General features: G+C 37.8%; 1 protein-coding gene and 1 pseudogene across 1 annotated transcript; both read left to right on the top strand.

The window, feature by feature from the left end:
* On the top strand, positions 1–7543 carry LOC114032057 (annotated as a pseudogene).
* A 221-nt stretch (positions 7544–7764) lies between these two features.
* On the top strand, positions 7765–10724 carry LOC114032040 (olfactory receptor 52E2-like). Its single transcript, XM_027847244.1, has 2 exons — positions 7765–7772; positions 9788–10724. The coding sequence occupies exons 1-2, from the start codon at positions 7765–7767 to the stop codon at positions 10722–10724; spliced, it is 945 nt and encodes a 314-aa protein (XP_027703045.1).
* The last annotated feature ends 13837 nt before the right edge of the window (positions 10725–24561 follow it).

Raw genomic sequence — 24561 nt, 5'->3', positions numbered from 1 at the left:
ATGCATTCTACCAATGCATACCAATTCTACACGCAGTTGCATTCTTTCTCCTTCCTGCCGCTGGGTATCACAGGACCAGAAGCTTTCCACATCTGGATTGGCTTCCCATTCTACATTGTGTATTTAATTGTACTTGTGGGGAACATCACTATCCTCTTTGTTATTAAGACTGAGAAGACACTCCATCAACCATTTTCTACTTCCTGTTCATGCTATCCAGTATTGACCTGGGTTTGTCCACAGCCACCATCCCCAAGATGCTGAGTATCTTCTGGTTCAAGTTGAGGGAAATTAGCTTTGGGGCCTGTCTCAGTCAGATGTTCTTCATTCACAACTTTACTGGCATGGAATCAGTTGTGCTAGTACCCATGGCCTGTGAAATGATATGTGGCTATGTGTAACGCACTTCACTATGGCTCTGTCCTTATCAACAGGGTGATCACCATGATGGACCTTGGGGTTGTAGTCAGGGCTTTCCTCACCATGATTCCCTTTGTGTTCTTGATCCTTTGGCTACCATTCTGTGGGAACCATATCATCCCACACACCTACTGTGTGCACATGGGCCTTGCTCTACTGCTTGTGCCATCATCAAAGTTAATATTATCTATGAATTGGGCACTATTTGTATCCTCTTTTTGGACATCTTAGCCATTGATTTCTCCTACATGCAAATTCTCCTAGCTGTCTTCCATCTTCCCTCTCAGGATGACTGCCTGAAGGCCCTCAGCACTTGTGGGTCCCATGTCTGTGTCATACTAGCCTTTTATACACCTACCTTATTCTCCTTTATGACCCATCGCTTTGGAAAGAAAGTACCCCAATATATCCACATCCTTCTGGCCAATCTGTATATGGTGATCTTACTTGCTCTCAATCCTGTCATCTATGGGGTCAGGACCAAGCAAATTCAAGAGAAAGTGCTAAGAATTTTTTTTTTTCAAAAAATGATCCAATAGATCAACAACCTCAGCCCATTTGTTTTCCCCCTCTTAGGACTCTGGGTTCTTTCTCCAGGCAATGGAAATAGGCTCAGTCTAGTAATGGTGATAGGATATAACTTTCAAAAAGCAATTTCATCTTCTCTCTTGAGAATCCATCCATCTTTGCATTCATCATATACTAAATTGTTTGGGAGCTTGTTGGCTGATTTTTCCTACAACCCATGTTTCCATGTCCTATGTTTAATTGGCTCACCTTAGAAGGATGTGTGTGGTTTCTGAATAATGAGAACTCAGACCTGGCCCTCAAATGTCCTCACTTCAGAGCACCAAAGGAAACCAAAGTCTGTTACTTTTCCTCCTAATATTGTTTCTCCTGATTTCACCATTTCTCACTCTGGCAGCAGTTTCTGCCCAGTGTTCCATTTTTAACAACTCTCAGATAATTTTTGAGTCTTTGCTCTCCTTTGATTTTTACTTTCTTTCCTTTTCAATATTTCTTATGTCCATCCTCTCCTTCCAGTTTCCCCATGACACAGGCCTAATGAAGGTCCTCATTGTCACCCCCACCTCCTAACCTGGTTGTTGGATAGTCAATAAACACTGCTTCAGTGCCAGCTGTAATCCAGACACTGTGATAAGCACTGAGCATATAAAGAGAAGGCAGAAGACATCCCTGCTCTTAAGAACTCCTAGCTTAATAAGGAAGACCACTTGCAAATGAATATATACAAACAAGCTATATTAAAGATAAATTGGAGATAATGAACAGAGGGAAGGCACTATAAGAGAAGGGAAAGAATCACTCTAAATTGTGAGAACTGAAGAAAGTAAGGAGAGATCTGGGAGGTGAATGATGAGGGACTAGTGTAATGAAAACCTAGAAAGCTGGAAAATGGTGTTCATTCTAGGATTCACATCTATTAAGTAGATATAGTCCAAGCAGAGAAGATCTAGAAGAGGATCTTCCACTTTCCTCTTCTATCTTTTCCCTTCATTCCATCCTTCATGCTACTGTCAGAGTTATGTTTTTATTCATAGGTCTTTCCCCTTTAGGCCTCACAAATTTCTGTTTTGTAGTTCTCTAATGCTTTTATCACGTAATACAGAGTATTATATTTATCTCCACATATGCCTTATTCCCTTTGTAAAGTGCAGGCCCATGAGGACAAGGTTATGTCATTCATTTTTCTTTTTTATTCTCTTCTGGAACCTACCGCTGTGTCCTTAACACACTACAGTGATTAATAAATGTATGTTGAATGAAGAAGAGAAGGATCCCTAAATTTCTGGCCTAATAGTTCCTCAGGCTTCATGAGTAAAAGACCCTGGCCAATTTTCACACACACACACACACACACACACACACACACACACACACACACATCTTTTTTACTTCCTGTTTCTGTCTCCCTCATCAGGTTCAGTAAAATATTCTCCCTTTTCAGAACCTTTCCAGTTTTGCAAGAATTTTTTGATATTTAAGTCTTGTTCACAACCAAATATTATGTTCTTTCAGATTCTACCTGCCTCCATCCATCCTGGGAATAGAGGGGACCCCTCTAGAGGGTGGGATGCCAGTGTCTGGCATAGGCTTGTCCTCACATCTGCTCTCTAAGAGCAGTACTTCTTCCAAAAACATGCCAGAATTAGAAGTCTTTATTTAAGGTTTAGGGTTATATTCTTGGTGAACACCTGATTGAGAGAGAGCTGGAGATTAGGAGGCTATAGAAATTAAACTGGAAGTTAAAAGATAAGATTGAATAAATCTTAGGAAACACTGTGGAATCCTGGGATAAGCAAGAAACTGGGCCTGGTGAGGGACAACGATATAGGAAGAGGCTGGGGAACAGGAACATAGAGGTTTGCACCTGGAGAGGGAAGGAGACTTTGTCAAAGTTAGAGGAGGCATCATGAAAGGTGTCTTTCTATGGGACAAAGAGTATATTAAGTAAACCGAGGTTTAGATCTTAATTAATTTTTGTACCTGAAACACAGAAACCTTGGACAATAAATATATCCCTTAAGTTTTGGAGTCATTCTACCCATTTGTATTAATCCACTGAAAAACAAAGAAAGCTGCTCCTTCCCTTCTGATGGTCCAGCCTCTTTCTGCCTAAACTATGTTCCTGTTTCCTGCCCACTGTTTCCCACACCATTAAACTTTTGATGATGAACTTGGATACCTATCTAATACAGGCTCATTTTCTGCAGCCTAGCTTATTCAGGCTCAACCACAGTGTCAATAGCTACCTCTTCCATAGGCAACTTGGAATCTCCTATACCTAAACCTGTCTAATCACTCCCTAGTGGCTGAAAATCTGCTTCAGTAATCAAGGGATTAACGTAGAGCAATGTTTGCTCTGGACCTCAGGGCCAAGGTTTCTCTTCAGAAATGTCAGTTTTGGAGAGGCCTCTGGAGGAGGTTACCCATAGAAGGGTATGCCTTTAGAATAAAGTCTCCTTTGTTGAGACCACATAGGCTGGGGAGCAGCCTATAGCTAAGATAGACACGGGAACACCTCTGCTACCAAGATTGATAAGTCAGTCTCTAGATCCTGTGCAGGGCTTTGGGCCCCCAGAAATTTCTCCAGGCTCAGAGAGGGACCAGACAATTAAAAGCTGAGCGAGCTAGAGGAACAAGTTAGCCAAGGCCTGGAAAGGTTTCACTTGAAAAATCTTGTTTTTCTCAGTTTGAAATGATGTACACAGACTTGTTCAACATTATTTAAAGAGTCATAGAATAAAAATTCATTATTTATGTCTTCAATAGAAAAGAAATTTCCAGGATAAGGTAAGCATCTACTGCTTCTTTTATTCCACGGTGTAAGAAGACCTACAATGATGTTCCCTTATACTCTGGTTTCCAGAATATAACCTTCAATGTTCTCAGAAGCCTATCATTTGTTTTAGCTGTATTGATTCTGTGACTAGATCTATTTTCTTGGTCCCTGCTTTACCTTACATGAATATACAATGTTGTCTATATGGTCAAAATGTGCTCCTTTTAAAAAAAATCATAGAATTCAGTTCAATCCAACTATCTAAAGATTTATTCAATACCTAAAATGTATAGGGCATTGTGTTAGGTTGTGTGAATAAAAAATAGAAAATGTAGGAAGGTACTATCCTCAAGGGTCCTATAATCTACTTAGGGTGCATTGTATTTATAAAAATAAATAATGGAGTGAATATGAGAGGGTAAACAAAGAGTTTTGAAGGACTCAGAGAAGGAAACAAACATTCTGTTTGGAAAACTATAAAGATATTTACCTGGAATTTATAGAGAAGCAGCAAGAGCACTCAATACTTTCTTTATATAAGAATACTCCCCTCTTCTATGTTTATTCACTCAACTTTGTCTGACCTGTAACTCTTTATTTCTACATGAACTAGTCTATTTCCTCCAGATATTTATACTTTTGTTTCTGCATGCCTAAGTTTCCCAATTTAATTTTTCATTTTGTTTTTTTTTCCATAGCATTTATGTATTTCTTTTGTTGCTTCTCTTCTTCCCGGTTTCTTTCTCATGCAGGTTATTTTATAAGGGCATAACGATTATCTTCTCAATGTTTTCAAATCACTTTCACAATAATTATCTCATTTGGTCCTTCTGACCACCCTATAAGTTAGTAAAGAAGTTCAAGAATTATAATGTCCATTTAATAGGTGGGAGAATTGAGATTCAAAAAGGGCTTGTACAACAAACTTATACAACAAATTTGTACAACAGCACGCAGACCAGGTATCTTGTTCATTCATCTAAGAATCATTTCTTAAGTGCTTACCTAGGAAAAAGTCTATGATAGGTCATGGAAGCACAAAGAAAATAAGTGAATAATTCCTGTCCTCTGGGACCTTAATTTCTGTTGGGCAGTTGTACAACATTTAAATAGATAAATAAATAATATATCTTCAGATAAGGACACTAAGAATTAGATGTATCAGATGCTTTTGCCATAGGAGTTGACAGTAAGGTAAACTATAAATGAGGCTACAGACTCTAAGAGGTGAAAAAAAGGAATTCATTCTTGTTTCAGGAAAGAGCTTGTGCAAAATCATGGAAGTGAGAGGCAGAATCTTTTTTCCCCCTTCTCTTTTGCTTTTGATCCTCATCCTTCTTCATCTTCCTCTATATTTCTTCCTTCCTTCCTTTCTTTTTTCTTCCTTCCTTCCTTCCTTTCTCTCCCCCTCTCCCTTTTTTCCTTCCTTTCTTTCTCTTTCTCCTCCTACTCCTTTTTCTTCTTATTCTTCTTCGTCATCTTCTCCTTTGTCTTCTTCATAAGTCTTTCTTCAGAAAGTTCAATGTAATTTCATTTATTACAGTCATAATTTTTCTGAGGGTAAGGATAGTATTATGAACTAGAGTGGTCTGGAAATGCTTCATGAAATGATGTGACTTGTTCTAGGACTTGCAATATGGGAATTCCTGGGTAGTTAAAGAGAAAGCGAAAGCATTGTCAGATAAAGAAATTACAATGAGCAAAAATGTGGAAGTGGAAATTATTTAAATTGACTACTTAACAATTGGAGTTGTTCAAAAATAAAATGAGCTACCTCATTAAGTTCTATATTAATGGAGGTCTTCATATTGAAGCTTGGGGACCAATATAGTAATAAAGGGATTTTGCTCTGGTGTGGAATTAGACTAAGTTACCTCTCATTAGCCTTCTAGGCTTGATTCTGTGATTAAATTTGTTGGTAGGCATAATGAATGACAGATGAAATAATAAAAGAGATAATGAGAAGCCTAATCTTATGCTGTTGTGTATATGTATGTACATGCATGTGTGCACATATGTATATGTGCATGTCTTTATATACATGTACATACCTACACACATATATGTGTATAGGTATGTAGGAATATTCACTGCCTGCACCTGAGAAAGATGCAAGAGGATGCTTCTGGTGATGCTACAGTGAATAATGACCAGGGGGATCCGAAAATGAAGGAAAGAGGAGAACTGATGGATCCCAAATCTGGCAGTAGCATGGAGGACACCAGGAAGTGTCTATGTCAAGTTCACCAAAATAAGAAAGAATCTCAGGAAGAGCTTCCATACACAAGTGGCCAGATGAACAACTGTTGTGGTATCTAATTCAGCATATTTTAAACCCAGCTTATTTGTGCTTTTAGACTCAGTCACAATGTAAAGAACCAAGAAAGAGCTCAACATTTCTCTGACTATCTCTTCTGGGATAGTTTCTCAGTATTAGTTCTAGTTCTTGACACTGAATGGGCTCAAATCAAAATTTTCAGAAATCCTGGCCTCATACCACTTGATATTCAGTTCATTATTTCTCACTGGTTGGTGATTCTTTGTGTACTACTCCCTTGCTGAAGTTTGCATACATTTTGTCCTTAGGAGAGTAGATTTACCTTGTAGAGTGTTACACAGAGAACAATGTTTTAGTCATGTATGAGAGGGAGATCAAGAACTGGCTCATTGCATCCCAAAATTCTAGAACTAGAATATGAATCTTGTAATGGAAAAATAAATTGCTATGAAATAAAGAAAAAACATGTTTTTATAATGAAAGAAAATTCTTGAGGCATCTTCTTCACTGAAATTCATCAGTTATATTATATGGCCTCTTGATTGGATGTACTTTTACTGCCTGACTGGAAGAAGAAATGGCATATGTAGGAGTGTCAACTCCCAGAAACTCTGGTCAACACACCAGCAGCAAGTTGATATTGGCAAAAATCCAAGACTGGAGAAGTGCAAGCTACTGTTTGAACCCAGTAGAGTGAAAAAAATTAAATGATACACTAGAACAAGATCAGGGGTAGATCTAGGCAAAATGTAGCTAAATTCTTCCAAGGTTTTCCTTGGGAGTTTCATCTTCACCCCTGTTCTTTCTTGGTTCTCTTTGTACTGGTCCAACTGATTTTTGCAACTCCTTTTCAGGTTCAAAATTCACTGCTTTCTACATGTGGTTGTACCCCATGTCTCTGTACTGGTCACTTTCCTCCATTCTACATATTCTGTCTCAATGATGTCATCAATTCCTACAGATTCAACCACAATCTCTCTGCAGTTGAATCTCAAATCTACTTATCCAACTCTCATCTTTTTTCTCATGCTACAACCCAGCATCTATTGCCTGCTTGAAATCTTTATCTAAATGTCCAATAAGCCTATCATACACAGTATATCTCAAACCAAAGTAATCATGTTTCCCCTTGTGCCTACTCCTCATCCTACCTTTTCTATTTCTGTCAATGGCATCACCATTTTTCTATTTACCTATAGTGGCAAACTAGGAATTATCTAAGATTCTTCTCTATCTCACCCCCCGCATATACACTTACATGCTAACTTTGGTCAATTCTACCTTCTCAACATCTTTCACATTCAACATCTCTCTATGCACACTAATTATCCCAGACTAGACTCTTATCTGATCTCACCTAGACTATTGCAAAAATATCCTGCCACACAACCGTCAGTCAATTTGTTATTTTTAAAGCACAGGCATGACCAGGCCAACCCTTTGCTCAAGTAGCTTCAGCGATTCCCTCTTGCCTTTAAGATAAAGTATAAATCTTTTATTTGACATTTAGGTTCTTCACAATCTGGCTCAAGCCTGGCTGATTGCATCTTACTTCTTCCCATATTCTCAACATTCCAGACAAATTGATCTATTTACTAAGCCCTATGCATGACATCTACCTCTCACATCTGTACCTTTCTAAAGGTTGTGCCTCCTTCATGGAATCCTCTCCTTTAGTCTCTTCGACCTCCTCATGACCTTCAAAACTCAACTCAATGCTACCTCATTCATGGGAATTTTCTCAATTCAATAAGCCTCATCTATGACTATGTTGCATCATCTTAGTAGAATAAAAAAATCATGGGAGTTAAGGATTTTTACCTGATTTTTTTTATCTTATATCTTTAGCATTCAACATAGTGCCTGACAGATAGAAAGGGCTTATTAAACAATTATTGACCACTTGATTCATCCAAGAAAAACACATGTAATCTTTCTTCTGCTTGGCAATCTCCAAAAAACTAACCTGTTTTCCTGGAGCCTTCTCTTCTCTATGATTAACATCCACATTCCTTAGCTAATTCTGATTTGTCTTGTTCCCCAGGCTTTTCTCTGTCCTGCTGTCATTGCCGTATATATGCTCCAGATTATCAGTATCCTAAAGTCTACCACCCGGAATTCAACGAAATGTCCCAGTTACATATGACACAGTCAGGGAAAAGAAGAGAGGGATTATTGGCTCTCTTGGTCTTGGCATCATGCTTCTTTTAATTAGCTTAATTTCTTTTGAGGAAGTGACCTGTCTTTTCCTAGACCATTCTAAAATAATTCCATTATCAACTTGATTTTTTTAAACCAATCTCCTTGTTATCATCCTTCTTTAACCATACATTATATAATTTGAAACTCACAACAGCAGGGTTGTACATCAGCCAATTCTTAACAGTTTGAGAGAGCAGAATATTAACTTTCCAGTATGAGAACTTAAACTTAGGAAATCAATAAGTGCTATAAATAAATACTTAATTTACTATTTTTTGATTGTATGGGATTAAGAAAGTGATGGAGAAAATGTTAATAACATAAATTATATTTAAAAGTGTTTCATGCATTTTCAGAGTTAGTTGTTAAAATATTTATCAGCATATTACTGCAATATCTCTATGAGGCACAAACTACAGTTTTTTTAATCCTTTTTTAAGAAGAGGATATTGAGAGGTAGAGATAGTAATTAATTTGTCCATTGCAGCATAGTGTAAGAAAGAGAATTTGAATGACATTATTCCTTACCTCTCTTGTGGAAGAAAAGGATGAGGCTAATATGATTAGAATAATGAGGATGAGCATGTGGAGAACAACCAGGCAGAGTTTAATTTTCCAAATTTATACTACTTAACTTACGCTATGTTACAGGACAATTGAATTGCTCTCTATTCCTTTTTCTTATCTTGTCTTTTTCTTTCCTTACCTTTGTTCATTCTTTTGCACAAGCCCGACAGGCCAGGCCCATGTGCTCACAGTAGGTGTGGAGAATGATACGGTGTTTTGACATGAAGCTTGAAATGACCTCTCCAATTCAATTTCCATTTCTATATGCTCCTTTCTTCAAGACCCAATTCATATTTTACCTTCACAATCCTTCCTTGATTTCCCCATGTGAAACTGTAGAATTTTTACAGCGCTTCACATAGACCTTTCAAAAACTTTTATATTGCAGTCATTTTTTCATAATTATGTGTATTTGTAGTTCTTTCACATTTAGATAGTAAGCTCCCTCAGAGAAAGTTCTATATTACATTTAGTGATTCACCCACCCAATCATTCATTTATGCATTTGTTTATCTGTTTATTTATTTACTTTATATTATAGTAGGTACTTAATTTAGATGTGAATTGGATAAAACTGAATTGACTCAGGGGATGATAAAGCGCATGATGGAGATGATCAGATTATCTAGGACTGTTTTTTTTTTTCTCAAACAGTCATTATTCTGAATTATCTCCATTCTGCAGTATAATAAACAAGCATTTATTAAGTATTCACAATGTGTTAGGTGCTATATCTAGTCTTAGTGCTTCAATTCATAATAGTCCTTCCCATATTATATATTTCCCTTTTAGTCCACTTCTTTTTCTGTCTTGTTCAGCACATAGATCTGTGCATGGCAGATGACCAATACATCTCTTTGACTCATAGACTGAATTATTTAGCAAATGAAAAAGAAAAAAAAAAAGCTCTAATCTATTTGTCTCTGCAGGACCACCAAGTAAAGCAGTGTTCTACTGGGTTCCCACATAGCAGCTGAGTACCTGCAATGGGCATGAGCATACTCATCTACAGGCAGGATGTCCACATCCAATGATACACAGTTTCATCCTTCCTCCTTCCTACTGCTAGGCATTCCAGGCCTAGAATCTGTGCACACCTGGATTGGCTTCCCTTTCTGCGTAGTGTATCTGATTGCACTGGTGGGGAATATCACCATACTGTTTGTGATCCAAACTGATAGGAGTCTCCATCAGCCCATGTTCTACTTCTTGGCCATGCTGGCCACTATTGATCTGGGCCTGTCAACAGCCACCATCCCTAAAATGTTGGGTATCTTCTGGTTCAGCTTGAGGGAAATCATTTTTGGGGCCTGCCTGACACAGATGTTCTTCATTCATAACTTTACTGGCATGGAATCAGCTGTACTCCTGGCCATGGCCTATGACCGCTATGTGGCTATCTGTAATCCACTTCGCTATGGCATCATTCTCACTAACAGAGTGATGGTAGCAATTGGCCTTGGAGTGCTAGTGAGATCTTTCCTTTCAGTGATTCCCTTTGTATTCCTGATCCTGCGCCTGCCTTTCTGTGGACACCACATCATTCCCCACACCTACTGTGAGCACATGGGCCTGGCCCGTCTGGCTTGTGCAAGCATAAGGATCAACATTATCTATGGTCTGGGTGCCATTTCTCTCTTGGTATTTGACATCATAGCCATTACTATCTCTTATGGCCAGATCCTGCAAGCTGTCTTTCGTCTCCCCTCCTTGGATGCCCGTCTTAAAGCTCTGAGTACCTGTGGCTCCCATGTGTGTGTCATCTTGGCCTTCTATACCCCAGCCCTCTTCTCTTTCATGACCCATCGCTTTGGCCAGAATGTTCCCCGTTACATCCACATCCTCCTGGCCAATCTGTATGTTGTGGTTCCACCAATGCTCAACCCAGTTATCTATGGCGTCAGGACCAAGCAGATCCGGGAACGGGTGCTAAAGATGTTCTCACAAAAGTAAGCTTTGGAAAAGGATGTTCAGACTAAGAGATTTTGTTGGGTTATGAGTGAAGATATTCACTTTGAATATATTCTTTCTAGCTCTTCCTCCTATGACCTTAGCAGGTTCTATCAACCCTGGGTTCTCTTAGGTCATGAACATATGCCGCTATGTGGAAATATGACAGCTGTAGCTTCTTTTTCATTGGCTTTGTGTTTAGCACCCGAGTTTTGGGACTCTCTCCCTTGGTTTCATACTTGGGGATACAGCTTCTCCCTGGCCCGTTTTTCATACTCCTTCCTCATAGTAATTATTTAACAACAATATAATAGAATATTCTGAGTACAATAAGTGATTTATTAGAAGAAGATGACAAAAGTTACAAGAGGTGATGCAATTTATATATTAAGATATACTATTTATAAACAAAGCAACCACAAGTATATAAACAAGATACATATTTTTGTACATCTCTTTTTCTAACTCTTTGAGACAACAGTATGGTGAGAACTTTAGTCTTTTTGAGTAAAAGAACTAGGTTCAAGCTCCCACTCTCAATATTTGCTGGCTATATGATCTTGGACTCATAATTTACCCTAATTCTTCCTGAGTTTCCTCATCTGTAAAATGATGAAACTTGTACCACTTATTTGTCTGGGTTATTGTGAGGATGATGCTTTTTTAAACTTAACATGCTATAGAAATATAAGTTGTTATAAACCAATAAATCAAGAAGTATTTATTGAGTATCTATTACATTCTAGACACTGAGGATATAAAAACACACACACACACACACGATAATAAAGCAATCCTTACTGCAAGGAGGCAACTTTTAATGGGGGGGGAGACAACAAGTGTATATATAAATATATATAAAAGAAATATAGAAAAATAAATACAAAAGAATTAAATACAGAGCACAGTGGCTAGCACATAGTAAACTTTCCACAAATCCTTCCTTTCTTCCTTCCTTTCTTCACCCCTCCCTTCCTCCCTTCTCTCATTTCCTCTTTCCTTTCTTCCTTCTTTTATTCTTCTCTCCCTTCCTCTTTTCCTCATTTCCTCCCCTTCCCTCCTCTCTCCTTTTGCCCTTCTCTCTTTCAATACCTCTTTCCTTGACTGTCCTGTGGGGACTGGTCCTTTAGGGTTAACTAAGGAGGGAAAAGTCTTAGTTGGAAGAGGTATGGCAAAGAATTTTTTTGGTAGAAAGGAATTTTGTGTTCTTTCTGTACCCACTAAGGTAACTGGGGTGAAGGAAGTCTCATATTTCTCTATATTCTACATATTCATCATTTCATATGGTTTGGTATCATTCCAGCATTTTCATGTGCCATAAATATATTTAGTTATTGCCAATTGAATGAGCATAGACTTGAATCTCCAAGTCTTTATGCTTTGAATATGGGAAGAGATTGTAAGAAGAAAGTAGACAGGGATTTATTTTGTCTTTCTTTGACCCTGAGAACTCTGATTCTCACTCTTCCTTTTACTTTTGCTCCCTTTTTTTGGCACTAACACCTGTGTCTTTTTTTTTTCTTTTTAGTCTTCAATTACCATGTAATTATAACCATTTTATTCTTCTCTCTTACCCAACAATATTGTTCTTATTTATTCTGCCACTGCTGCTGAATATTTTTTTTTTTGGTAGAGAGGGACAAGAGGTTAATAAAATAAAAACATTTAGCTTCTAATGCTCTGTATCCAAGATAACATGTTTGTATGTGATGATCACTACTTTGAGGACCAGAAAGCATAAATGAGTTGATTGATGGATACCAAAGAACTTAGTCCCAGATATTGGTGGATGATATTTGTGAGACCTGATCTGCCCATAATATAGGCAGGAAGCTATCTCTAGCATGCAAAGTTTGAGGCTATATCCAATGAACAGGGACAGATCAAAAGATTATTTCCAAATGATAAGATAATGCCAAAGGTTGGGCAGAACACCCTCAGGTAAGGGGAGAGGAGAGGGAAGGAGAGGAGAGGATGGGCTGAAGTTACCCAACTGGAACTGGCTAGCTGGGTCCCCATTCAGGCAGCTTGGACTACTCACAGGCTGTTTATCCTCCTCCCCTCTCCTTCCCTCCCATTCCCTTTCCTCCCCTCTGTTCTCCTCTCCCCTTTCCTGAGGGTGTTCTGCCCAAAGGAAGTTAAATTTTGATGGCCTAAAGAAGAAGAATATGATTGTTTTTCAGCATGTCTGTTCATTCCTGGGACAGGTTTCTGGCCTTTTCATCACACTATAGACATGTCCCTGACTTTATCCTTCTTCTCTCCGATGGATCAGCTCTCCTGAAACCACCTTGAATATATATAATACGGGAAAAACACTTTTTTATTATCTTAGACCCCTTTGTTAACATGGAAATACCAGTATAGTAACAGAGACATACAATTAGTGAGGGAGATGAACAAGTGATACACAGAAATGCACAGAAGGAAACAAAACTAGACTAAATATGGATAGACATGGTTTTGTACCGAGATTGGTAGATTTGGCGTTACAGGACTTAGTTTCAAATCATGGCTTTTTTATTACCCTTATAATTAGGGAGAATGACCTTAGTCACTTACCTTCTTTAATCTTAATTTCCTCATTTGTAAAAGGTGAGTGTTGGACTAGATAGATGATCTGTAAGGTTCCTTACAGATATGTATCTATGGTCCTATGGGAGGGAGGTAAAAGGAAGAGAAGTCGCTATTTGCAAAAAGGGAACAATGGTCTAAGAGTGGAAAGGAGGGTCAGAACATTTGATTATAAAGAAATAATGACATTGATCCTGTCCTTTTCATTGCCTGAGAAACATTATCACTCATCAAAATCAGAGGATGCCATTTCTGGAATATACCCCAGAGATTACCTTGTTCAACCGCTTAATTGTAAAGGAAAACAACAATGACAACAACAACAACAGCAGAGACAAGTTCATACCTATGGTTAGAGGCAATAGAGAGACTAGGACTTAAGCTTCCTAACTTATGGTGTAGTTGGATTCTATCAAAGAACAACTGACTACATCTATTCACACAGTGAAATAATCACTTTGTATGACTTGAAAAGAAAAACAAACAAAATTCTAATCAACCTGTTTCCTGCAAATGATACTAACATCATTTATGGAATCTTTTAAGATTTAAAGTTAGATCAGGATGGCAGACAAGGAGTTGGCCTCAGAGCAAGGAAAACCTGAATTCAAGCCATGCCTCTGACATGCCTATGAGGGTCTGTGCACGTCAGTTAACCTCTCTGTTCTCTAGGAGACTTTCTCAAACTCTAAGTTGCAGTGAAAGTGATGAACTGAATGGTTAGATAGTTTTTACTTCAGAGAATTCTTTTTACCAATGAACTCATAGATCTGGGCCTTGTCTCTATCCCTTTAAGGTTTACTAATCACTTTCTTCACTGATAATTAATATTACCCTTATTTTATACATGAAGAAAATGGGTTGGAGAGAAATATACTGGCTTGTTCAGGGTCACACAATTAACAAGTGACAAAACTAAAATGCAGACTCACATCGGATAGAAGACTTCAAATCTAGGGCTCTTTCACCAGCATCACACTGTCGATGGGGTAAAACTTATACAACCCTTTCAACATTTATTTTACTGTTTATCTTCCATTAGAGACTCATCATTCTGGAACAGGAATCATAAATTTGCCATGAATAGAGAGCATAGAATTAAAGAAGCAAAGATGAGGTTGACAAATAGTCTCTCTCTCTCTCTCTCTGTCTCTGTCTCTGTCTCTCTCTCTCTTTTGGTACCTAACTCCTCCATTAACTGGATGCCTCTGGAGCCAGAAGGGAAGGCCTTGCTGGCCAAAAGAGAAACAGTTACTATTTACATTGACTCTAAGCCAGGAGGGCCTAAAAAATAACCATTAAATGGTGCTTGGCCAGGGTCCTATATTGTGCAATGTATGAGCTCCAGAGTGAATTTGGTTTAAGCTTGGTCTTTGACAGAGAGATCTAGTCAGTAAACCCCAAGTTAACTAGGCAGTTTTTGGCCATCAAAATTTACCTTCTTTTGGGCAGAACACCCTCAGGTAAGGGGAGAGGAGAGGAGGGGAGAGGAGAGGATGGGATAAAGTTACCCAACTGGAACGGCCAGCTGGGTCCCCATTCAGGCAGCTTGGACTACTCACAAGTTATTTATCCTTCTCCCCTCCTCTTTCCTCCCATTCCCTTTCCTCCCCTCTGTTGTCCTCTCCCCTTACCTGAGGGTGTTCTGCACAAAGGAAGGTAAATTTTGATGGCCTAAAGCTGCCTAGTTAACTTGAGATTTACTGGCTAGATCTCTCTCTCAAAGACCAAGCCTTAAACCCAATTTACTCTGAAGCTCATACATTGGACAACAATAGGTCCCTGCCCAAGTACCACTTTTTGGGTCCTCCTGACTTAGAGTGAATGTAAATAGCAACTGTTTCTCTTTTGGCCAGCAACCCTGAAGGTCTTCCCTTCCCAGTTTAATTTTTTTAATTAAATTTTTAATTTTTTAATTTTTTTTTTGATTAAAAAAGGTCATCCCTTGACTCACTTCTTAAAGAGGCCTATTCAGTAAATGGGTGTTGCCTCACTCAAAGTGAGAACTTGAAAAGACCTTAGCTTAAAAGGGCCAAGGTTTCCCACTGAATCCTGGGCCATCTCTAGTGGTCTTGATGGATATCTGGCCACTGGACCCAAATAGCCTTGGAGGAGAAAGTGGAGGCTGGTGACCTTGCACAGCCCTCCCTCACTCAAATCAAAGTCAATTGCAAGTCAGGTCATCATTTCCCTGATGTTATGGTCCTCTATCAGAATGAAGGACAAACACTACCTCTGGCGTCATGATTCTCTGGCCTCCTTCTTCCTCTGGGGAAGCCAGGAGGCACAATGCCTAGACACCCAGGTTGTCCCTAGGTTGAAGCAGGCCATGCTTCTTTATATGTATCTAGAAAAGCAACCAGTTTAAACATGGGAAAGTACCCAAGATCCAGGTAAGGGACAGGAATGAATATACCTGTTCCTAGATTGGTTGGGACTATCAAAGAGAAGCAGAGTGGAAGACTGACCTAGCACCATATGATCACATGCCATAGATTTAGATCTAGATCCAGAGATCATTGAGTCCTACACACTCATTTTACTGATGAGAAAACTGAAGGGAAGTGTGTGATTTACCCAGGGCCAGATACATAGGAATGCAATATTAGAATGGAGATCAGTAGGAAGGGCTTCAGGAAGAGAAGAAACCAGGATAGGAACCTAGAAATGTCACCATGGTGGCTCCAACAGTATCTTTCACAAGTTTCTCTGGGAGACCCAGTCAGAAACAAGTTCATAAAGAACCTCAAACTCAGACCATGACATTAACCTAGGAAGACTTCCAACTTTTTTTTTTCTTTTTCTCTCTTGGAGTACCATGGGATAGTTCAAATGGGGGACCCAGTTGACCCCATGTTATAAATACCACAAAAGGTCATGAATGAATTCTAAAGAACTGTGTTCTCTGGCATAACTCAGAAAAGATCAATTGACAAGGAGAAGGCCTGTAAAACAAGGTAATCTGAGGTACATGCTTCAACTAGTCAATATGGATCATCCATCAAGCTGAGAAACGGGAGCTTAAGGACTCCAATGGCAACTCTTATTTTTTTTCCTAAAGTCAATAAAATATGTTTACAGAACACCTGTGTGCCCAACCAGAGGTGGTTGCTATTAAGGTTTCAAAAGAAGAAATCCAGATACCCGGATTCATGGGGATCATAATCTTATTGGAAAAATGAAATGTTTGCAGGTAGACCAGTTAAATAGAGAGGATTAACTCAAATTGTATAATTTTATAAATAATTTATAATTTATAAATAAATAATAATTTTATAAATGTAATTTAATAAATAAAATTTGTAGAGTTCTTTGCTCACAATAGCCCTTTGAATTAAAGAGTCACTACTATTGTTTCCATTAAAGGAGAGTAAGAGATATGAAGTCATTTACAGATTGAGAAATTAAAAATTGGAAGGGATCTTAGAATCCATCTAGTTCAACCCCTTCATTTTATAGATGAGGACCTATGGCCTAAAGAAGTCAACTTTCTCAGAGTCACTTAGGTAGAAAGTATAAGAGGGAGCATGTGACACCAAGTTCAACGTTCTATCTACTATGCCATGCTACTTCTATTCAGTTCAATTGAATAAAGTTTTGTGGAAGGTGGGTGGTAGAAGTAGACTGATCAAGTTAACATAGTTAAAGAATAAATCTTTGAAGTTATTTCCTTAAGGAAATTCTGTCCATCTCCATTGTCAACATGGTTAAAGAGTGAGGTTTGAAGTTATTTCCCTAAGGAAAGTGTGGGTGTCCTTATTGACTTTATGTTTGGGACTTTGATCACATAAACTTGATGGAGTATGAAAAGTACCCTGACTGGGTGTCCACTAAGGACAATTATGGAATTATCACATTTGAGGATTTCTGACTGATTCATTATAAACCTGAGTGGCTGATTGGACTTGGTCTATAAAAAGAAAGACATCAGAAGGAAATAATGAATTGAACTAAACTTTAACAGAGACTAAAGCTGAAAGAATTGACTTGGGCCCTAGGGGCTAATGTCTACATATCCATACAACTCCATAGGACTACATGCCAAAAATAGTGGCCATGTAGAGGTAGCAACAAAATGTAAAGAAAATCTTGGAAGGGACAGATCAGTGCTACATTTTATCTATCTACAATTCAGTGAGAAGAAGAGTTAATCAGTCATTACTCAGTTATTATCAGAGTTAATGAGTCATTTCTTATAATTTGGCAGTCAATTCTTACCTAATTGGTTGGTTCTGTGTGATATTGATCCTAAAAAAGGAAAGAGCACAAAACTTATGTTTCCAAAGGAAATTTATTAAAGGGTATTTGTTGTAGGGAAGCAGGTCACAAGGGTTAGTAATGGGGAATACTAATAGTCTTCAGGTCTCTCACTCAAGGTAGAATTTCAGATGAGTTACCTCCACCACCTATTATGTCAGACCAGCTTTTGGAAGTAAGATTAACTAGGATCACTTTCAAGCTTCTCTCATTTGTGCCCACAGTATATTTGAGTCATTAAATCAACCCTACAGGAGAATGTTCATATATGTATTGTTTTCTCAATTAGTATGTGAGGTTCTTGAGAATAGAGACTTGTTTATTTATTTTTTTTCTTGTTTGCATCCCTGGAATTTGGTGCATTGTAAATAATTTTTCATTCATTATTCATTTATTCATCTCTGGTGTGTGTCAGTGATATTTCCCCCACTTTTTCCTTGTGTCCCATGGATTCTAAATTAATAACTGATGGGGAAACAAATCTCCCTTCCACTATGAATTCTAGTCATTGGTCTTATTTCTACCCTCTGAGCAAGACAAATCAAGTATTATTGTCTTTTGCAGTATAGTTTTTTTTTCAAAAATTTGAAGACAGAGATCGTGTCTTTCCACTATATGCCAATAATCTGCCTTTTGGGATGTCCATCAATCTCACACTTAAAGGTTCATAAGTGTATGGAGTACTGCAGGTGTTTTGTGGCCAGGGCAGAAGACAATGAAATGATAGTTTTATATGATGAAGTTTTATGGGAGTATAAGCAGAGTGAATTTTGTTTAATTACTATACTATGGGGACTGTGATATGGTTACTTCCTAAGAGTGGCAGCAAACATGGAGGAATAAGTTCCAGCAAGTAGTGACACATTCTGACAAGAGAAAGATTAAGCATGGGAAACATAAATTTGTACAGAGGCCCAGGGTTGGTGAATGTGATATGATTGACAATGAGGAAATAAACAAGGAAATAAGAAGCCTTGAGTCATGAATCCATCAGAAAAAGACATTCTGGGCATTCTGAAAGTTGATACATGCATGAACTGATAATGATATCATATGAGATGATAGCAGTTGAAGGTTTGCAAAGTGCTTTAAGTATCTTGTTTACTTTCTACAATGACCCCAAGATGTAATAATAACCATGATTAATAACTAACATCTCTATGGCACTTAGAGGTTGGCCACCTCCTTTCAATATATTATCCTTTTTTGACCTTGGCAACAACCCTCTGAAATAAATATTATTATTTTGTCTCTTAAATAAATAAGAAAATGAAAGCACAGAGAGTTTAAGTGACTTTCTTCAGGGCCATATTGCTGATAAGTGTCTGAGGCAGGATTCAAACCCAGGTCTCCTTGACTTTAAGTTCAGTACTCTATCTACTATGTACATTACTGCCTTTGAGGGTATATAATTCTATTAGAAGGGAAGTAAGATAATTGAACTCAAAACTCTCATTTTATAGAAAACACTGGGCCCTGAAGAGATTGTGTTTTTAAATGTAACATAGATGGTAGATAGGGCCTTTGTTCTCTGAGCTCAAATCCAGCACTCTTTCCACAGAATCATGCTGTTTTGTCCGGTGTAATTCAGGGTTTTCCCATAGGGAATGTAAAGCCAGTGAGAGGTTTCATGATAGACTGGTGAGAGGGGGCAGAGATCCCTTTACTATCTTGTCCTACCTGATACTTACATTCCTTTGGCTAAAGATGTATCAATTGAAACAGAGAGCAATAATTCTGCTCTGTGTCTAAAGGCTGTCACCCAGACAAGAAGACAATTAGCTAGTATTTTTGTATTAAAAATATTAAAATTATCAAGTATTTTCTCTGCCTTCCATTTTGCATTCCCACAGAAAAAGAAAAAAAAACTCTTGTAACAAATATATCTGGTCAAGCAAAATACATTCTCACATCAACAAATTCACAAATATTTTGCTATTATACAAAGATGAGTAAGCATTTTAATATGGATTGTATTATGTTTGGATATGATTGTATGTAGGTAGATGTGTATATGTGATTGGAATAGATTTCATAAATATAACTGTTTCCCTCAAAAGTACCAATTTTGTTCGTAAGCAAAAAAAACTTTAAAAATTTATTTCATCAAAATTATTCATCTTATCCCTTATTTCTGAATATTGCTCTTGTCTATTAGGGTGGCTATTATGCACCCTCATTCAGACTAAGCACCTAAATAAAGGATCTATAGTAAATGATTTTGAAAATGCCCACACTCACTGTGATTCAACTATAAATTTGAATCAACTGCAATTTTCTGTAATGTAGACCAATGGTATCTTCCTGACCTCATAGCCTCCATGTTAAGGGAATTCTTTTACGTTGGACTCTTGGGACAGAAACCCTCTCTGTAGACTATAAATACATATTCCGAATGAATGAGGATATAAAGTTCCTGATAGTTTCCTGGCCATCCTAGATTGCAGCCCAGACCAGCTCAGTTAGAAGAAAAGTATTTTTCCATTAATTCTCAGAGCTCTTAAATGGTGAGTAATAAAGCCCAGTAAAGGAAGAAAAGCTGTTAAAAGAAGCACTGCTTATAGAGAATTAGAATGGCTTCATCCACCAAAGTTAAGGTCAGATTAATTTCATTTTCTTTATTGAAATGTTACTAGACTAACTGATAGTCTATTGCTATAATTTTAGCTTACCTATATTTCAATAAATAATTTGATCCTGTCTCTCACACAATTCATGTACAACATATGGAGAGATGTGAACTAGAATATAGTGCAATAATAAAAAATAACAGTATCTAACATGTATTTAGTACTTACTATGTGTCCAGTATTGTGCTAAGCACTTCACAATTATTTGATCTTCACAACAATGCTGGATGGTAGGTGCAATCACTATTTGAATTTTACAGATGGAGAAACTAAGGCAAACAGAGGTTAACTGACTTGCCCAGGATCACAAAACTGACAAGTGTCTGAGGCTAGATTTGAACAGTATTCCTGACTCTAGGTCTGGCACTGTGTGCCCTGTACCACTTAGCTGCCAGTGAAAAAAAATGTAGAAATGGTCAAATGGAGGGATCAATAGAGTAATCATTAATAGCTCCTCTCCACTTGGAATGAAGTCTCTGATAAATTTCCTTAGGGATCAAAAGTAGGACATGAGTTGTTAACCTTTTTTATCAGTGATTTCCCTGATTATCAATTTTGTAGATGGAACAAAGCTTAGAGGAATAAGTAACCTCATGGAACACAGATTTAGAGCCTAAAATATAATTGGCTGTTTAGAATAGTGGGTGAAATGGAATAAGATAAATCTTAAAAGGCTTTAATGTAAATTCTTCCATGTATATGTATGTTTAAAAAAATCAACTTCAGAAGTATAGGATGGAAAAGGCACGATTAGATAACAATTTGATAAAGATTTGGGGATTAAAGTGGACTGCAACCTCAATTTGATTTTAGAGTGCATTAAATAGCAGAGACCACTAGATGGTACAGGGGCTGGAGTCAGGAAGATGGGAGTTCAAATTTGGCCTCAGACACTTACTAGCTGCATGACCCCAGACAAGTCACCTACTCTGTTTTTCTCAGTTTCTTCATCTGTAAAATGAGCTGGAGAAAGAAACCACTCCAGTATCTTTGTCAGGAAAAGGCCATATAGAGTCAGAAAGTATTGGATATGACTGAAAATGGCTTAACAACAATACTCAGGATTGGGGGAAGTGATATTCCTGCTGAACTCTCTTTTCCCTGAACAAACCATTCAAGTGCTATCATGTATAGCTCTAGGCTTGCCTTTTTAGTAAGATCATAGACATCCTGGAAAGGTCAGAGGAAGGCAAGGGGGATGGTGAATGGTTTTAAGATCATGCTATATGAAAATCAGCTAAAGGAACCCAGGGATATTTAGATTGGAGAAGAGAAAGGGGAAAGGGAGGGGCATGATAGCTGTTTTCAGGTATTTGAAAAGTTATCATGTGCAAGTCACATTATTTTGGTTCTCTGCCCCAAGGCCTCTGAATTTCCTTCTAACTCAGATTCTGTGACTGTATGAATAGGAAAACAATGAAAAATGGAAGAGGGAAGAAAGGGAGGAAAGGAGGTATGGGGTAGATGATCAGGGAGAAGGGGTAGGTGAGAGAAAAGATAAAGTAGAGGAAGAGGAGGGAGCAGAAAGAGGGAAGACATAGGAGTAACAGCCCACAAAGTAGAGGTGCAGGTGAGGGTAGGTTTGATTCCTGCTCTGCCATGGATGGTTTTGCAGAACCTTGTTGAAGTTTACACAATTAACCAGGCTGTCAATCATTTCACAGTCATCTTATTTACTGAGCACACATTAGATATAAAATCCTGAACTAGGCATTGGGAAGGGGATTTAAGGCTTTCTCCATCCCACTGACTGTATTCTGTTTCCATATCCTTTGTAAGCAGCACAGAGAATACAAGACAGGTTTAGGCTGATTATCAGGAGCCTAAGCACCCTGTCATGACTTTGCCACTAGCTGATGGTAGGCAAATCTCTTCTATCTGGACTTTGGTTTCCTCATCTAAAAAATCTAGGTAATAAGAACAATCACAAATGAATGAGTGCAAAAATGATAAAACACATTTATTAAACTCTTAACTTCTGTACAACACTGTTCTAAATGCTAGAGATGCTTACAGAAAAGTAAGACAGTTCCTGCTCTCAAGTATTGTACATTCTGTTGAGGGCAGATGACATACAGAGGAGGTATCAGCTCAGATGGAAAGGTCCAGTGTTCCTTTTCATACAGTGCGACGGTAGATGACAATGCATCTTCTTTCGTGTCATTTCCATTAATAAAACAATAGTGGCTTCTGATGTTGAACCTGACAACGCCAAGGAATGTGGTGGTAAGAACTTAATTTTCCTTAAAGCATAAAGATTAATGCTGCCATGTGTCACATAGTAGGTGCTAAATATACACTTGAGAAATGATAGAGACATTTAAGGCCTCTCTGGTTCCGTCAAACTGAGGGATTAATTCATTAATCACTGATAAACCATGAATTATTTTGAATTCAGGAAAGGAGTGATTGAGTGCCTTAGAATGATTTATAGGGCAGTCCTTTGAGGTTTGAAGGAGTAGCAAAAGTATTAAATACTTTATTGCAATAGTATAGGCGACAGATAATGAGTGGGAAAACTAGGGTTTTGGCAGTAGGAACAGAAGAATGAGAAAATAAGAGAGATAGTGTGGGTGCAGAATTTTAATCCTCCCAGTGTTTTTTGAGGATCCAAAGAGATAATTAGAAGATGCTTGTAAATGGTGTTGTTAATCATATAGAACTATAAAAATACCAGGCACTTTTATGAATGAATAATAAAATGACATCATTTGGTAAGTAATTTGCTATAGATGAGGGAAGAAAAAAACAATAATTCACCTTTTAACACATGAATTTCAGATTATGTTATATCAAACTTTAAGAGCTAATACATTTAGGTAAGGTGTCCATTTCTTTGCAAATGACATATAAAGATAGAGCGAGAATGAGAGTGAGAGCAAGAGCAAGAGAGAGACAGAGAGACAGAGACTCAGTTCTCTCTCATCACTCTAGTCCATCCATATTAAATGCTGCTGCAAAAATCATGTTATTTATGGGCTGATCTTGTCAATACCCTCCTCCATCAACTTCAATGGCTCCCTATTTCTTCCAAGATAAAATGTAAAGTCTTCTATTTGACTCTAATATCCATATGTTCAAAACTATCTTCCCAACTTCAGTGAACATTACTCCACCCTCTACATCCTTTGATTCAGAAATAGCCTCTGACACACACATAAAGCTATACCTCCCTTGTCTGTAGGTCAGGCCAAGTGCCTGGAATATTCCTTCCCTATCACCTCCTCACAGAGTCCCCCTCTTTTTTAAAAATGCAGCTGAAGTACTATCTTCTTCATACCTCCCTTCCAAACTATCTTATATTTAATTACTTTGCATATCACCTAGGCAGTTAGGTAGCTCTGGGGATAGAACACTAGAGCTGGTGTCTGGGAGATCTGAATTCAAATACAAATTCCAATACCTAACTTTCTCTATGACTCCAGACACATGCTGGGAATGTACTCCCTCCACTACCTCCTCATGAAAAAAAGATTCAAGTTCAAATATGGTTTCAGACACTAAATGTATGACCCTTGGAAAGTTAATTAATCTCTATCAGTCTTAGTTTCCTCATCTGTAAAATGGGGATAATAATACCTATCTCTGAGGTTTATTATAAGAATAAAATTATCTAACATATGTAAAATGTTTTTATGAACAATAAAGCAATTTAATAATGATAGCTATTTTTATCATTATGTATTTGTATGTATTCTCTTTATATTTGTCCTGTATCATTTTATAAATGTATTTGTCTCCACCATTTGAACATAATTTCCTTGGAATTAGGAATATTTTCATTCTTTGTCTTTGTATCCTTGTCACTTAGCACAATGTCTGGCACATAACAGATGCTTAAAAAATGCTTGCTGATGATTAATTGACTGAATGTGACCTTTGAACTCAGGAAAGAAGTCAGAGATAGAAAAACAAAGAATTGGCAGTCATCCACAGGGTAAGTACAGTTTGGACGATAGGACTGGATGAGTTTGTCAAGGGAAAGAGGGCAGAGAAGAAAGGGATGGATGTTAAGAACAGAATGTTGGAAGAATATCTACATTTAGGAGGCAGGAAGGGGGAAGAATATTGATAGAGAAGGATTTTGAGAACTTGCCAGAAAAGATAGAAGTACAGAAGATGTTGGTCTTACAGAAGCTCAAGAACATATACCACACTGGTTTTTAAAGATCTGGCATCTGTTTTGCCACTATAGAAGGGAAGAGAGGAAATGTATACTTCTATGAAATTCAAACTGAGAATGAATGCTGCCAGTCTGTGGGGGGTGTATGGGGCACAGGGATATTTTCATTAAGGTCCTTCAGATCACATTACAGGTGGTTGCTCACCCTGAGCCTGCATAAAGAAAGTCATGGATTTAAGAGTAAACATCAAGCAAT

The sequence above is a fragment of the Vombatus ursinus genome, unplaced genomic scaffold, assembly GCF_900497805.2.
Source record: "Vombatus ursinus unplaced genomic scaffold, bare-nosed wombat genome assembly UNPS02015397.1, whole genome shotgun sequence".
Lineage (NCBI taxonomy): Eukaryota > Metazoa > Chordata > Mammalia > Diprotodontia > Vombatidae > Vombatus > Vombatus ursinus.
Note: the sequence above shows the minus strand (reverse complement) of the source record. Positions and strands in the feature narration are given on the sequence as shown.